Consider the following 16,138-nt stretch of genomic DNA (forward strand, 5'->3'; position numbering starts at 1 on the left):
CTGACCCTTCACGCGACACAGACACGCAACACATACAAGTCTCCAGGCTTTACATGACAAGCTTTAACCTCAGCCGGGACCTCCCCCAGAACTCTGGCCTGTAGGGACATTGTTTGCTCAAGCCCCCCTCTCAAATGTCTAAACCCCAACACAACCTAACTGGGCTCCCGTGCTCTGCCTCCAAACTAATCCCCTCTTCAGTCTTCCCCACCTTAGTTAATGGCTATTCCATCCTTCTAGTTGCTCAGGTCAAAAGCCTGGTGTCACCTTTCTCTCATACCTCACATCCAATCCAGATGTGTCCGATGAGGGGTTAGTATCCAAAATATACAAAGAACTCATACAACTCAACGTCAAAAAAAAACAGACAGCCCGACTGAAAAATAGGCAGAGGACCTGAATAGACATTTTTCCAAAGCAGACAACAGATGGCCAAGAGGCACATGAAAAGATGCTCAACGTCACGAATCATCGGGGAAATACAAATCAAAACCACAATGATGTATCACCTCACACCTGTCAGAATGGCCATCACCAAAGAGATCACAGATAACAAATGGTGGCAAGGATGTGGAGAAAAGGGAACCCTCCTACGCTGTTGGTAGGATGTAAATGGTTGCAGCCACTATGGAAAACAGTATGGAGGTTCCCAAAAAACTAAAAATAGAACCACCATACAATCCAGCAATTCCACTTCTGGGTATTTATCCAAAGAAAATGAAAACACTAATTAAAAGAGATATATGCGCCCCTATGTTCATAGCAGCCTTATTTATAATAACCAAGATATGGAAACAATCTAAGTGCCCATCAACAGACAAATGGATAAAGAAATTGTGGTATAAGTATACCATGAAATATTATTCAATCATAAAAATGAATGAAATTCCGCCATTTGTGACAACAGGGATGGACCTAGAAGGTACTATGCTAAGTGAAATAAGTCAGAGAAAGACAAATGCTATACGATTTCACTTATAGGTGGAATCTAAAACGAATGAACAAACAGAACAGAACAGAAACAGAGTCATAGATTCACAGAACAAACAGGTGGTTGCCAGAGGGGAGAAGAGAAATAGATGAGGGAGATTAAGAGGTACATATTTCCAGTTGCAAAATAAATGAGTCACGGGTACGCAGTGCACAATGTAGGGAATAGCGTCAATGATTATGTAATATCTTTAAAAAAAAAAAAAAAGCCTTGGCATCACCTTTCACTCATACCCCACATCTGATCTCTCCACTTCAGAATTCATCCAGATTCCCACCCTGTGTTACCTCCGCACCATTCCTGCCCTGGTTCAAGCCACCATCGCCTTTTGCCTGGATTATTATCATAATCTCCTAACTGGTCTCCTTGCATCGCCTTCCCCCTCTTATGGTCTAGTTTCAACAAGCAGCTGGAACAATCTTGCTAAACTGCAAGTCAGATCATGATACTCTTCTGCTCAAAGCCCGCAAAGACTTGGCAGCTCACTTAGTGGGACGGCCAACATCCCTGCCAGTGGCCCCCCCCTGAGGCCCCACGTGACCTGGACTCAGTCACCTCTCCGACGGCATCTTCTCCCTCCCACCTCCCTTCTCCCGGCTCCGGCCACACAGGCTTCCTGTCTCGGACCAGCATGCCGGTCCCTGGCCCCTCTGCCTCTGGCCTTGTTTTCTCCACCAAGACACACTCCCCGGGTAATCGACAAAGCCTGTCCTTCATCACCTTCTTGGATCCTTCATCCCCACCCCGGTCTTTGCTCAACTGTCACCTTCTTGGTGACGTCTTCCCAGCTGCCACCCCAACCCATCCCAAAGCCCCACTGCTCTCTCCCCACCATTCCTAGATCCTTTATTTTATTTCCACGTCCCTTCCCGCCTTAATTTTTCTCCAGAGAACTTATCACCTTCCAAAGCACTACACAATTGTATTTCCCCAGCAGAAGAGAGAGCTCTGTGAGAACAGAGATTCTTCTGTCTGTTTTGCTCATTCAAGTACCCATGGCCCCCAAGACAATGGCTGGCAACCAGTAGGCGCTCAGTAAGAGCGTGCTAAGTCAATGAAAGGTGTTCTCATCTCCTGGGGTTTGGAAAGGGCTTCCAAGGAGCCGTGTATGCCCTGAAACGGAAAGCCAAATTCTGTGCTGGATTTTTCTTTTTCCTGAGAGTCTACAGCCAGAATCTCACGGGGATTTATGACTCAAAAGAAGTTGAAGAACCACTAACACAGGTTCCTGAATTTGACAAGGATGATTACAGTTTCCCTCAAACAATGAATAACCTTCATTCACAGCTATCTGCTAATAGAGAAACGTGTGATCCGCGAGTGGTCTGATTATACTGGGTTTTCCCTTCAGAACTGCAAGCCCAGCGTCCAGAGATTTGCCTTGGGAATTATTTATGAGCAGATTTTGAATAGGCAGCACTATGATCCTCATTGTCTGTGAGCCAGAAACTGGTGAGAATGAAGAAAAATGTGTTTTCATAGATTTGAAGCCAACTCTAATATTCATACAGAGCTGGAAAGAAAAGGCTCTGTAAGGCGGCTCACACACAAGTAGCAGGTGAAGATCCAGGTGGGCAGCCTAAGAGGCAAACAGCTGCATCCCACTTACCCCATCACCTCGGCCGCTTTGGGAAATGACCAGAACCTGGTTCCCAAATAGCAAAACCCATCCATATTTCCAACCCGCCCACTTACTCCCAATTCCGTAACGGAATAAAAACAAAGGCCTCCACACACAAATCCTCAAGTGTCCATCAGGTACACAAATGTCCCTCGGTCAGAGCCCAACTCCACCCAGTGATTTGGCTTACCTTCCCCGATCATTGAGACCCCCACGGACATGCCCATGAACTTGCTTTTGGTCCATACGTGAGTGTTGACGCACAGCCGCTTCTCCTTGCACTCACAGTAGAAGCAGGAGACGGGCGGGTGGTGGGACACCTGCTCGGCCACGAACCGCATTTTGTAGTTCTTGGAGGGGTCGTCGGCCATCGGGTGTTCATGGCCGGAGGCAGCAGTGGCAGCAGTCCTCTTGGGCCTGACCCTGTCCTTGGGAACCTCCCAGGAGCAGTGGAACGTCTCGCCGATGATGGGGTTGTAGGGTTTCTTGGCCAGGGTGCCCTTGCGGCCCTCGTGGAAGGCGGTGAGGTAATACTCCACGAAGCCGATGACCCTGTCCTGTGGCGTGGCCCCTGCGGCGACAGCCAGCAGCAGGTCTGGGTGTGCCAGGAAGTCTGCATACATCTCCAGCAAGGACCGCTTCTCGAGAATGAACGTGGGAAGCACCACCTGCGGCCAGAGGAGACAAAGTCAGACAGCAAGCCCTATGGGTGCAGGAGAGAAAGCTGGAAAGGAAAAAAGCAAGGCTGCAACCCCCGTCAAGCAAGGTCCTAAGGGCGGGTGCCAGGGACCAGTTCCTCTGATTTGCGCACACATGACAAATCAGAGGAAAGAACATCCAAGAAATTGGAAGTGGCTGCAGCGGTGGCATCAACATCAACCCAGCTTCGTGGATTAGACTTCTCTGAGCCATTTTCCTCTCTGCTCACCTGAGCTGAAACAACAGCCTCTGTCCCTCCCACCATGGCCAGTGCCCTGCTAACACGCAGCCCTCTTTCACACCCCATCATTTAGGGACGTGAAGAAAATAGCTCCAAAGGGCTTTTTCGTATTCTTCCTGCCATCAGGCACCACCAAGGGGGGTGCTCAGTGTGTTCCCACAAACACGGATACTGGGGCTCGTTGGTGCTGCATCAAAGGGGGGCCCAGGTAGAGCAGGACCCGCCACTAAGAACATCTGCTTGGAGATCTCTGTAGGAAGAGCAGAGTATAAACCCTCACAGGATCAGGGCAGGGAAGGAATGCGGAAAGGGCCCGACCCATGTCTCCGGAGGCAAGGCCAGCTAGCGGGCAGTGTCCACGGTGGCTGCCACGGAGAAGAGGGGCCATGGGTAGAGGCTGCCCCCTAGGCTGGGCCAGAAGAAATGAGCAGAAGTTACAAAGAAGTAGGCTGGCACTTAATACTGAAGCTTCTGGTAAATGGACTGGCACAGGGGCCATCCCCTCGGTGTGTCACTGGCCCCATTACTGAAGACAGGTCGAAAGTTGGATGCTCTGTCAGGCACTAAGGGACTCCTCGTTGGTCCAAAGTGGATCCAAGTGGTCCCTCAGGCACCATACAACCCAAGTGCCTGGAACCCAAGGATTAGGTCACTTAAAGCAAATGATGGACTTTCTGGGAAGCTGGTAAGCCCTCACCATCCCTGATATGCTACCACCCCCTCAGTGATCTGATGACGTAGTTATGGGGTATTACCATTCCACCCCTCAGCTGCAAGACAAGCTTGCACTGACCTGGAGCATCTCACTCTGCTCCCCGTGGTGGGAGTCACGGGGTTCTGAAGCTGGAAGGCCGGCCCTGACCCGCTGGCTCCCCCTTGAACCGTCCGGGTGAGGGGAGGGGTTCACCAAGGTCACGCAGCTGGTTTACACTCCTCCCTACATGGCCAAGTCTGTCCTTCCGTCACATCATAGGCCCCAACTCCCATGAAAGCATTGCTAACCAATAATACCACACACAGATCTGTGACCTGGCCCCCACTTCAGCCTGCTGGGACCCTTCCTAGGGAAAGATGGAGATACCCTGGAAGTGAGGTGTCCCGATAGACAGGCGGACATGAGACAGACAGGCGGACATGAGAGCAGCAAAGCACAGAGATTTCAGAGGAAACTGGGGGAAGCCCAGCCCGCTGGGGAGGTGAGGCTGGTACCCCTTCTAATGCTTTTCTGTCCCACTTGAAAACTATGTCAGAGGACAGTGCACCCTCGCTAAGTCGAAAAGCAGCCAGATGTAAAATGAGCATGTAACACAACCCAAGTATCACAGCAACACTCCCAATTTAACATGTCTCTCTGGGTGACAGAAGTGAGTGATTTTTACATTCCTTCTGAGTATCTTTCTGCTTTACTTTTATAATAAACTAGAAGAAGAAACATTATTTAAAACACAACTGTGCAAATTAATGGAGATTTCCTAAGTTTCTTTCAGCCACAACTTGACAAACTTGAGCATCTGGCAGCCTGAGGATGTGAGATGGCCGGGAAAAGTGCATCCTGGCTCAGAACCGCCTTTAGACGCCACTGCTATGACCTCCTACGTCTCTGCCTGGGAACAGGTCAAGCTCAGCTGCCATCCCCATGCCCTGTGGGGCCTGCCCTTCTCATGAGGCTCACGGGGGCCCGGCTGTGCCACCCATGCCTGCCCCCACAGAGCCACTCAAGGTCCCCCCAGGAATGCTCCCCACCCAGGATGTGCAGGTTGAGGCTGTGGATTTCAGCAACCTTGGAACTCCCCCACCCCCGGCCAATGCGACCAAATCAATTGAAAAAGAAAAGAAGCCACCAAGGTCCGCATCTCCAGACCTTCCTGAAACACTCCATTCCTGCGCTCCCTCCCAGGCAGGGGGCCCTCTGATGGAGGGCAAGGGTGGGGTGCAGAGTTACACTGAGGAACTCCACGTGAAGACGGTCCCATGACCTGGGCTCCTCCTCCCTGACCCCGTGGGATGGGGCGTCTCCGACAACAATCCCACCTCTGGACAGGAATTTTCAGGGCTGCACCCGAGACTGAAATTAAAAGGAAAGAATCACGTGGATGTTAACGCTCTCATGGGGTACTTTGGAAAAGGGCAAGAGTTTAAGGCATTTCCCCTAACTTAGCATTTCTTAACTCAGAAGCTGAAGGATTAAAACAAAACAAATAGGGCTTCCCTGGTAGCGCAGTGGTTGAGAATCTGCCTGCCAATGCAGGGGACACGGGTTTGAGCCCTGGTCTGGGAAGATCCCACATGCCGCGGAGCAACTAAGCCCGTGTGCCACAACTGCTGAGCCTGTGCGTCTGGAGCCTGTGCTCCGCAACAAGAGAGGCCGCGATAGTGAAAGGCCCGCGCACCGCGATGAAGAGTGGCCCCCGCTTGCCACAACTAGAGAAAGCCCTCGCACAGAAACGAAGACCCAACACAGCCAAAAATAAATAAATAAATAAGTGAAATTCTAAAAAATAAAACAAAACAAAACAAATAGAAAAAAGAACGCCACGCAGAATCCCAAATCGCTCGGCATCAGAACCCGAAAACCCCTTCGGGATGCTGCAGGTCAAGGCCCTGGTCTCACAGGTGAGGGGACAGACTGGCGAGAAGGCAGGGAAGGTGTAGGAGAGCATGGGGAACCTCAGGGCTCCCAACTGCCCCCCAAGTTCTGTCCATTGCCCGACACATCACGATTCTCTGCTTCGGGCCAATGAGAGCATCTTCTTTCCCTCAGAGGACGAGGGAGGTGAGGGGTCACTGGACGTCAGAACCGGGACGGCTGGGCCACCCCCTCTCCTGCCCCTAACATGCAGGAGTCAGGAGGCAGCCCAGGGGGAAAAGGTGGGACGAGAGCCCCACCTTCCACTCCATTCTACTCTTCCTGGATGACAAGGCAATCCACCAGCCCAAAGACTGTCATTAATGTGCAGACGGGAGGGAGACCATCGGCAACTAAGAAAGGACACTCATGGTGCCCCCTATCTGGAAAAGTACAGCTGACGCTTCCTAACCTGCCTTCCAGCTGTCACGCCCGCCACTATTTCTTCTTCACACCATGGCTGGAGTCATCTTTCTAAAATCTCTATAAGACACAAAGTCCAGCCTGGCCCCCACCTCCTCCAGTCTCACAGTATCCCTCACTTTCTGCCCTAGCCCTCCCCTCACAAGCACACATACACACACGCACGAGTTCACTCCTGTTTCCTTTTCCTGCCCTCCCTCCTGCCCTTGTCTAATGAGAAACAGCTACCAGCTCATAGAAGGTAAACTCCTCTATGAGGTCTTTTCTGACAGCTCCTGCTCCTGCATCCACCCCCTCCTTCACTGTACCCATCACACACCCCCATTGTAGCATCTACAGGGCTCTTTTTGCTCTTATCAATGCTATAAAGAGCATTATTCGGATAACTGGGGGGAAATTTTACTATGGGCGTGTAAGAAACAGTATCATAGCCATGTTAAATTTCCCCAGAGTGACAAATGTGTCGTGTAGGAGAATGACCTTGTTAGGTCACTGATGGCCCATTGAGGTCCACTCACTGATGGATGTCAGGGAGAAGTGTCATGTCTACAACCTACTCTGAAATGGCTCATCAAAAAATAAACACATACATACATGTGCATGTGTACCTGCTGTGTGGCGGACAGAGAGAAGAAGCAGGGAGAGAGTGGGAGAGGGGAAAGAAGAAAGAAAAATACAAAGTGGCATAATGTTAACAATTGGCCGATAAAGGTGAAGCATATATGTGGAAGTTCATTGTTCTATTCTTGCAACTCTCCTGTAGATTGGAAAATGTGCTAAATGAAGAGTTGGAAGAAAAAGAAATAAAAAAAGGCTCTACTAGGGATACAATACCTGAGAACTTACTAATTGTCAAAGACAACCCTCCTGAAATGAAAGCCCCAGGGAATGTGGTCTCACAGCCAACAGGTTCAACCCTCGAGGCATGTATTCTGCACTTGACAGTGATGCTGTGGCGTTGTCCGCGCTGGGAAAAGCAGAATTCCCAGAGAGATGGAGGAGAATGGGGCAGGAGTGGGGTGACCATCTCCCCTTTCATCTCTTGCTGGTGTTTGTGCAGAATACCCAACCTATGTCCTTTCAAGCCAGCACATTGACCACTCTGGGCAAGACGTTTCATTAAAGTGGATTCTCTCTCTCCTATGACCTCCCTGACTTCTTGTTGGTCCCTTTGCCAATAAGTCACTTAATCGTCTGTTTCTTGGGCGGTGGACACTGCCTACAGGGAGCCACAAAGTGGTGAGGAATAACTGGACTGTCTGCCTCCAACCGAGAGGTGAGCGACGGCCCAGCTGCTCAGACTCATGGCAGCCAAATGGCTGCAATCGCTACTGCAGATTATTGAGCCATCAGTCAGGGCTGCCTTTTCTGCCATTAACATAATTAAGACGATAAACTACTTTGGGGAAAGGAAAAAAAAAGAAGATCTGCACTCAGGACTGAGAGAACAATTAATTATGGCTAAAGTTGCATCAATCTAGAAGTAAATAACTTATGTTTGGGTTGGGATCTTAGAACTTGGAAACAATTGATCACCCATAGAGAAAGTCAAAGGGTCCCCCGAAAGAGCAATGGTCTGTTCCTTCCCCACAAAGGGAAGCACAGTGGGCCTCCGCTAAGGAAGGCCAGAGCAGGTGCGACTTCTCCAAAGAAACATCAGTTAACCTAATAACCTTGAGAGTCATCTACATAATACTCTGTTCTCAGTCTGGGAAACCTACCCAGTGCAAACAAGCAAGGAAGGGAGGCCAAGACCACCTGAGATTGACCTGTGCAACGCTTTAAGGAAACCAGGGGAAGTACACAAAAATCCAGCCTTACAAAATGAACAGGAGAGGATTCACACTGCCAAAGGCCGAAGGAATGCTCCCCCTGGTTTCCTTAAAGGGCCAGCTCCCTTCATGCGCATCTCATGGTGCTTGGGACATCAGGGAAGGCACTAGTTAAAACAAATGATACAAATGAACCTACTTACAAAACAGAAATAGACTCACAGACATAGAAAACAAACATGGTTACCAAAGGGGAAAGGTGGGTGGGAGGGATAAATTTGGAGGTTGGGATTAACAGATACACACTACTATATATAAAATAAACAACAAGGACCTACTGTTATAGTACAGGGAACTCTACTCAATATCTCGTAATAACCTATAATGGAAAACCATCTGAAAAAGAATAGATATATATATATATGTATAACTGAATCACTTTGCTGTACACCTGAAACTAACACAACATTGTAAATCAACTATACTTCAATACAAATTTTTTTTAAATAAAATTAATTTTTTTAAAAAAAGGGCCCGGCTTGCAGGAGAGTCAGAAACTGTGAGCCGAGGTTCATCTCTTGGCAGCGACAACCGTGTGGACCCGGGCAAATTCCCCCCTTAGAAGAAGGAGCTTAAGCACAGCACTGTTAATCTGTGCTTGCTGTGATTGACGCTGGAAATTTAGCCTAATAAAATAATTCAATCAAAGGGAAAAGCTCTGAGTTCAAGATGTCCACTGTATCATTATAACACCAAGAAGCCACTTGTGGAGGAAGTACAAGACAACGCAGCGACCTTGGGGGAGGTTATGCATCCGTGAACAGGAACGCAGGCCATGAGAATGTTCTCGCCCTTGAACCCAGTGGCAGGCACGTGGGTGTCTGTCGTAAGGCAATTCTCCAACCAGGGGGCACACAAACCGCAACCACAAACCACGTCTCCTCTTGGTTCAACAAACAGCTCTACTGGAACCATTTAAATAATTCTTTAAGAATCACAGAAACTTCACAACGATCTCAGCAAGCTTCTCTCTCAATGTACAAATCTTGTCTAACATCCTTGAGGACAGGATGTGCACGGGGCACCCAAGGAGAGTTCAATCCACCCTTTGCTTTGCACTAGTTTCAACCACAGTCTGCAGCCCCAGACTCCCACCTGCTCTATGGAATCAGTTATGCCTTCGGGAAGGGCTCACAATCCCCGATTCCAGCAGATCTCTGCCCCATCTGAATCTGTAAAATTTGAGTTTAGACCAAATCCCTTGAGGAATCCATAGAGGTCACAGGCCCACCCTGGACCTTGCTGTTCCCCACAACCACCACCCCCCAAAATCTCAATTTCAAGCACCCCCCCTCCACCCATCGCCCCGTACGTCCAGTTCACTCCATCGCAGCCCCAGCCCCACGACCCCATCATGTCCACCATCCCCTGTCGCCTCATTTCCCTCCACGTCCAGTGTGGCATCCCTGCCCCACCTGACACTCACTCCCTTGATCTGCCACCACCACCACCCGCCCCCCCGGCCCCTCGGCCCTCTCTCCCTCTGGGGGGTCAGCCAGTAAACCCCAACTCTGGTTTAATCCACCTCCTCACGTTCTCCGAGCCTCAACCTGGCAGCTCAACTTAACTGGAGAAAAGAGACACATGCTGGCTGGTCTCACTTTAAACTCGTGACCTAGAATCCTTACGTGCCCCGCCCCGGGGCGGGGCGAGGGGCAAGCCCGCCACCTCCTTCCTCCGCCTGAGAGGGCCGCTCATCCCTGCTGCCTCCTCCCTCCCCACATCTCTCACAGCCCTTCCCTCTTCATCACCCTCACTGCTCTGAATCCTTGACACGTGGCTGTGCAGATGTGGGAGCAAGACGCGATTATCCCTGCTTTACAGGCAAGGAAACAGAGACATTCAGAAGCGAGGTTAACAGCTGGGGCGCGTCCCGGCTCAGAGCCACGTGCGTAAACACAGAGCTCTCCTGAGGGTCCCCCGGGGTCCCCGCCCCTCCGCTCTGCTGCTTGCCTCCTGCTACAACGGTGGACTGTCCTAGCTAAGGACAGACCCTCCGCCCGGCACGGGATCCCAGGCCCCCTCCCCTCTCAAGTTCCCGCAGGCGTCCCCGCCCTCTCTCCCGACCGTTCCCATCAGCATTCAAACATCTTCAGAAACCAAAGTTCTCAGTTCCAGACCTTCGTCCCAATTTTCTGCTTCCCTTTTGCATCAAAGCTCCTTGAAACGCCATCTTTACTCCCTGTCACCACTTTTCTCCCCATCCTCCCTTGAAGCCACCTAATCAAACTTTGACCAAAACAAAGGCAATGGTCCCTCTGCAGGCGTGTCGGCAGCAGTGCCTCACAGCGGAGAACTCCCTTCTCCTTAAAACACTGCCTGTGTGTGACTTCATGTCATCATGTTCCTCTGCTTCCTACCCCACCCCCTCCCCCCCCAGCTGACCCTCCTCAGTCTCCTCTGCTGGACCCTTCTCATCTCTCCAGCCTTCACATACTGGAGATTCCCCGGACTCGACCTTTGGACTTTCCCCCCCTACATTTCTACTCACTCCCTAAAGGGGGGTTGCCATCTCCTGAGTTGGACCACCCTCTGCACATTGTTCACTCTCAAACTGGTACCCAAGCTTCACTCACAAGCCCCAGGCTTCTATACTCAGCTGCCTACACATCCTCTCAATTTGGATGCAGAGTGAATGGATCCCTCAGACCCAACAGACCCAAGGCTGAATCTGGGATATCCCCCCAAACACCCCAACCTCCTCTTCCCATAGCCTCTCCCCCCTTGGTAAGCGGAGGGGGTGGTCTGCTCCACTGGTGGCCCTCGATGAACCCAAGCCCCTGGAATTCACACCCCTGCAGAGTCCCCTTGTGGCACTTTAATCAACAGAATAGGAGTGACACAGTGTCAGTTTGGGGCCCAAGGCTTATCAGCATCCAGTTTGGACCTCCTGGGAGCTTTGAGCCACAGTGTAAGAGTCTGGCTACCCAGCTGGACAGACCATGTGGGACGGATTCATGGAGACAGAAAGGTTACAAGACTTCATGGGGAGAGAGAGGCCCAGCTGTCCCAGCCACGTCCAGCCCACAACCAGCCCACCAGCTGATGACAGGCACACCAGTGACCATTGGCAAGACCAGCAAAAGAACCACCCAGCTGAGCCCACCCCAGACTGTGAACATAAATAAAATGGTTATTTTAAGCCACTTTGTTTAGGGTGGTCCATCCCTCAGCAATAGGTCACTGAAACAAACAGCAGCTCTAATGTTTATTATTCCAGTTGCTCAGGTTGAAATCTTAGAGTCATTCTTTATTCCTCTTTTGCTCATACCTTACAACCAAACCACATGCAAAAAGGATACCTGAAAAAAAAAGGATACCTGTAGCCTGCTGGCACGTCTTCTAAATACACCCAGAAACTGCCACTGCCCTTTGCCATTGTCTGTCACCTCCTCCATTCCCACCCTGACCCTGCTGCCTGCACCCCACTTGCCCTGTCCCAGTTTACTTTCTACAAAAGAGTCAAAATAATCTTTTTAAAATACAAGGAAAGCCCTGCATTCCTTTGTTCAAAGCTCTCCGACGGCCACCCATGTCATCCATAATAACACCCCAAGTCCTCACAATGTCCGACGAGGCGCTCCGATCCAGCCCCTGCTGTCTTGCCAATTTAATTTCCTGCCAGCCCACGTGGGTCAACTCTGCTCCAGACACAATGGCCTCCCTGCTCGTCCTCAAAATGCCAGGCAAGGGCCACCTTGGGCCTTGTCCACTCCCTGACCCCTCTGGCCTGAACAGCCTTCCACTACATGGTCACCTGGCTGGCTTCCTCATCTTCACCTGGCCTGTACTCCAGTGACACCTGGAGAATCCTGCGCTGAGCGGCTCCTCTAAGAAGCTCACCCGCCCCATCAGCTTTCAATCCCCACCCGCCATGCTCCGTGTCTCTCCACTGTGTTTGCATCTCCACATTCTTTTCTCTTCTCTCTCTAGTTTATTGTCTGTCTCTTTCCACCATCACACAAGCTCCGCGAGGCGTGGATTCTAACTGTTTTGTTCACTGCTGCACTCCCAGCGCCTAGAACAGTACCTGGCAGGTGTAGTACTCAATAAGTACTTGTTAGATGAGAGAGCACATGCATTACTGACGGCTGCCTTTCATAGCCCTGAAAACAAGGTAAAAATCGTCATAAACCTCCAAGCTCAACCTTGCATCCTGTGGGCCCCCCGTCCCTGGAGCCCACAAATTAGCAGGGCAGCAACTCTGAACAACACACGTTTCTCACCTGCTCCAAGGCCTCCAGAGGTTTCCCATCACCCTCAGGATCAAGTTCACCCTCCTTCAATGGCCCACAAGGCTCTGCAGATCCGACCCTATAGCCCCCACTCCAGGCTCCCGCGTGCCCCGCCAGCACACACCCCTCCCCAGCCTCACCACCTTGTGCGCTCTGGCTTCGCCCATGCTGTTCCCTCCGCCAGGAATGCCCTTCCTCTAGTTCCTTCCACTACTGCCCACTCACCCTTCAGGCTCAACCTACATGTCCCTTCGTCAAAGAGCCCTTCTGTGCCCTCCGTCTTCTGTGGCTTCTCGTTTCTCCCTCGTTTTCCTTCCTGGCCTACCCATGATTTGTGCGATTGTAGCAGGTTATCCAGTGGAGGAATTCACCAGCAACTTGGGCTTCTGCAACCACAACTGAGGAAGGAGGACAGACCAGGGTGCTTCTGGAGGCAGGACCAGATACCTACTTTGGGGGGCCCAGTGAAAAACAAAAATGCAAGTCCTCTTGTTCAAAATGATTAAGAATTTCAAGACAGCAACAGCAGAGCAGTAAACCAAGCCTGGGATGCTTCTGAGCATGGGGTGCTGTACAACCCCACTGGTCACTTGCCCAGGAAACTGATGACCACGGTTAATGAACTAAAGCAAAATACAGCACTCAAGGCCCAGTGAGGCTGGTGACCTGGGAATGCAGCTGCACTGGACACCTCCACAAAGATGGGCTGCGTGCTTATTTTACGGAGAGATCAGAGCTTCATGCTCAAGTCGAGGAAGGTAACCTCTCCAGGGTGCCTGCTCATCGAACCAAGTGCCATTCAGGCCAGGCTCGTCCACTGCCAGCTTAGCACAAGCTTAACTGAATGACACAGACAAGAGCCAAGAAGAGGGGAAGAGACAATAAGGAAAGAGATAACCTACAAATAACAAATGCTGGAGAGGGTGTGGAGAAAAGGGAACCCTCTTGCACTGTTGGTGGGAATGTAAATTGATACAGCCACTATGGAGAACAGTATGGAGGTTCCTCAAAAAACTAAAACTAGAACTACCATATGATCCAGCAATCCCACTCCTGGTCATATAACTGGAAAAAAACATAATTCAAAAGGATACATGCACTCCTATATTCATAGAAGCACTATATACAATAGCCAAGACAGGGAAACAACCTAAATGTCCATCGACAGATGAATGGATAAAGAAAATGTGGTACATATAGACAATAGAATATTACTCAGCCATTAAAAAGAATGAAATAATGCCATTTGCAGCAACATGGATGGACCTAGAGATGACCATACTAATTGAAGTCAGTCAGACAGAGAAAGACAAATATCATATGATATCACTTATATGTAGAATCTAAAATACGACACAAATGAACATATCTATGAAACAAAACAGACTCAGAGACATAGAGAACAGATTTGTGGTTGCCAAAGGGAAGGGGGTGGGAGAGGGATGGAGGGGGAGTTTGGGATTAGCAGATGGAAACTATTACATATAGGGTGGATAAACAACAAGGTCCTACTGTATAGCACAGGGAACTATATCCAGTATCCTATGATAAACCGTAATGGAAAAGAATATGAAAAAGAATATATATGTATGTATAACTGAATCACTTTGCTGTACAGCAGAAAGTAACACAGCATTGTAAGTCAACTATACTTCAATAAAATTTTTTTTAAAAAAGGAAAGATACAATTTCATCAACATTTTTACAGGGCAGGGCAACAAAAGCCCAGAAGCCTCATGGGACAATAAAAGGTTTCCCTCTTCCTTTCACAAGTATTTCAGTTTGTCAAATGTTCCCTTGGTTTCTGAATAACAGCTTCTTCCCAGTAAATAAGTTAATAAACAATAGATTAGAAAAGTTTTTCTTTCTGATAGCTGACTGTTGGATAAACACGTTTGCTCTTTTAGGAAAAGGCAATGTACACTTCTCATGATTTCCATATTTTAAAACAAGAGGGACTTCGCTGGAGGTCCAGTGGTTAGAACTCCGAGCTTTCACTGCAGGGGGCATGGATTTGATCCCCGGTCAGGGAACTAAGATTCCACATGCCGTGCGGCGCAGCCAAATAAAAAAATTAAAAAATAAAAACACAGGAGCCAGAAGGTGATGTCTCAGAGACACTCCACCTGCCGTCATACAGTCCCCTCGGTGCTGTTGGGTTTTTCCACATCTGACCTGGGCAACTTCGCTTACTCTGACAGTCTCTCTCCTGTATCACTCAGGAGTCTACATTGAATTATAGAATATGATCCACGATGCAAATATGTTTCACATGGTGACCCAGTACACACGTACCAACAGAACGAAAAAGTTTCACCTGCTGTACACTCTGGTATTTTCTAATGTATTTTATTTCATTTTTTAGAAATGATCATCTGACCCACTAAATTGGTTTTACAACCCACAAAACGGGCTGTGAACCAGAGTTTGGAAACATGGTTTGGGGTCAAATTAGTGATGTCACGGCCCAGATTCCAGCCCCCAGGTCTTCACTCAAAGCTCTGTCTGAGTGGTCTACACCATCCACAGGAATCAGAGAGGGGGCTTTTAAAAAGGCAAGCACTTAAAACGATTCTTCTAGCAAAAAGGATGCAAATTACACGGCCAGGAGACAGAAATTAAGGGAAGGCAGCAGGAGGTCAGCTTGGTGTGTGGAGCCCCCGAGCAGAGGGCAGGGAAAGGGGAGACAAGGGAACCTTCCAGGTCACACTGCCCAGCATGGGCCCCCAATCCCATGGAAAGTAGTGCAGTTCCCCAGGATGTCAGACTCCCTCATGATCAAACCCATAAGAACATCCCCAAGAAAAGGCTTTTCTGTCCCCTCTGAGGCTCCCTGTTGTCACCTTCCTCTTCAAAGAGCCTGTCTCATCCGCCCCCTCCCTCTCGCTGGTCTGGCCTCCAGGCCAAGCTGAGCTCGTGGAATCCAGCCCCTTCCCTGCAGCCAAACAAGCCCACGACCCTCAAGGCAGTTTCCCCAGGCTGCGCCTTCAGGGGCTCCAACCATTTCAAGTAGGCCTTCCAGGATCCAGAACTTTCATTCCCAGCACGCCCTCCCCGTGGTCACGTCCCTCCCTCCTAATCACGATGCACCTACCGAAACTGAGCAGGACCCTGTGGGGCTCCCGGGCATGGAAGCCCTTCAAACAGTTGTTAATCAGGGAAGGGAGGGGATGCAGAGACAAGAGAGGAGCAGCCAGGAGACAACAGTGCAGCCTTGGGGCAGCGTCCTGGTTCCGCCTCAAGGGATACACATAATAATATCCTTGAGCTCTTCTGCAGAAAGATAACCCCCAACAAATGGAAAATGTTAGCATTCTTCATTCCACAGAAGACCACCTGAGGCCAGATTGGAGGAGCGCAGGCCCTGCACACACCCTGATCCTTATCAGCAACCCCACCCTTGAACTCCTTACCTCCTGGTTTGAGACACACAGTTTTGAGGGGCAGGAGCTCGCTGTGTCCCCCTTTGC

The 16,138-nt window shown here is 49.9% G+C and overlaps 1 protein-coding gene across 2 annotated transcripts in view; it reads right to left on the minus strand.

Annotated features, from left to right (window-relative positions):
* Positions 1 to 16,138, minus strand: part of OSBPL10 (oxysterol binding protein like 10) — a 371,839-nt gene that overhangs the window by 16,894 nt on the left and 338,807 nt on the right. For both annotated transcript variants that reach the window (XM_036868355.1, XM_036868353.1), the window contains exon 8: positions 2,803 to 3,280. In XM_036868355.1, coding sequence (XP_036724250.1) covers positions 2,803 to 3,280 — 478 coding nt within the window. The remainder of the gene's footprint in view (positions 1 to 2,802; positions 3,281 to 16,138) is intronic.

This window comes from Balaenoptera musculus, chromosome 11 (assembly GCF_009873245.2).
Source record: "Balaenoptera musculus isolate JJ_BM4_2016_0621 chromosome 11, mBalMus1.pri.v3, whole genome shotgun sequence".
Taxonomy (NCBI): domain Eukaryota; kingdom Metazoa; phylum Chordata; class Mammalia; order Artiodactyla; family Balaenopteridae; genus Balaenoptera; species Balaenoptera musculus.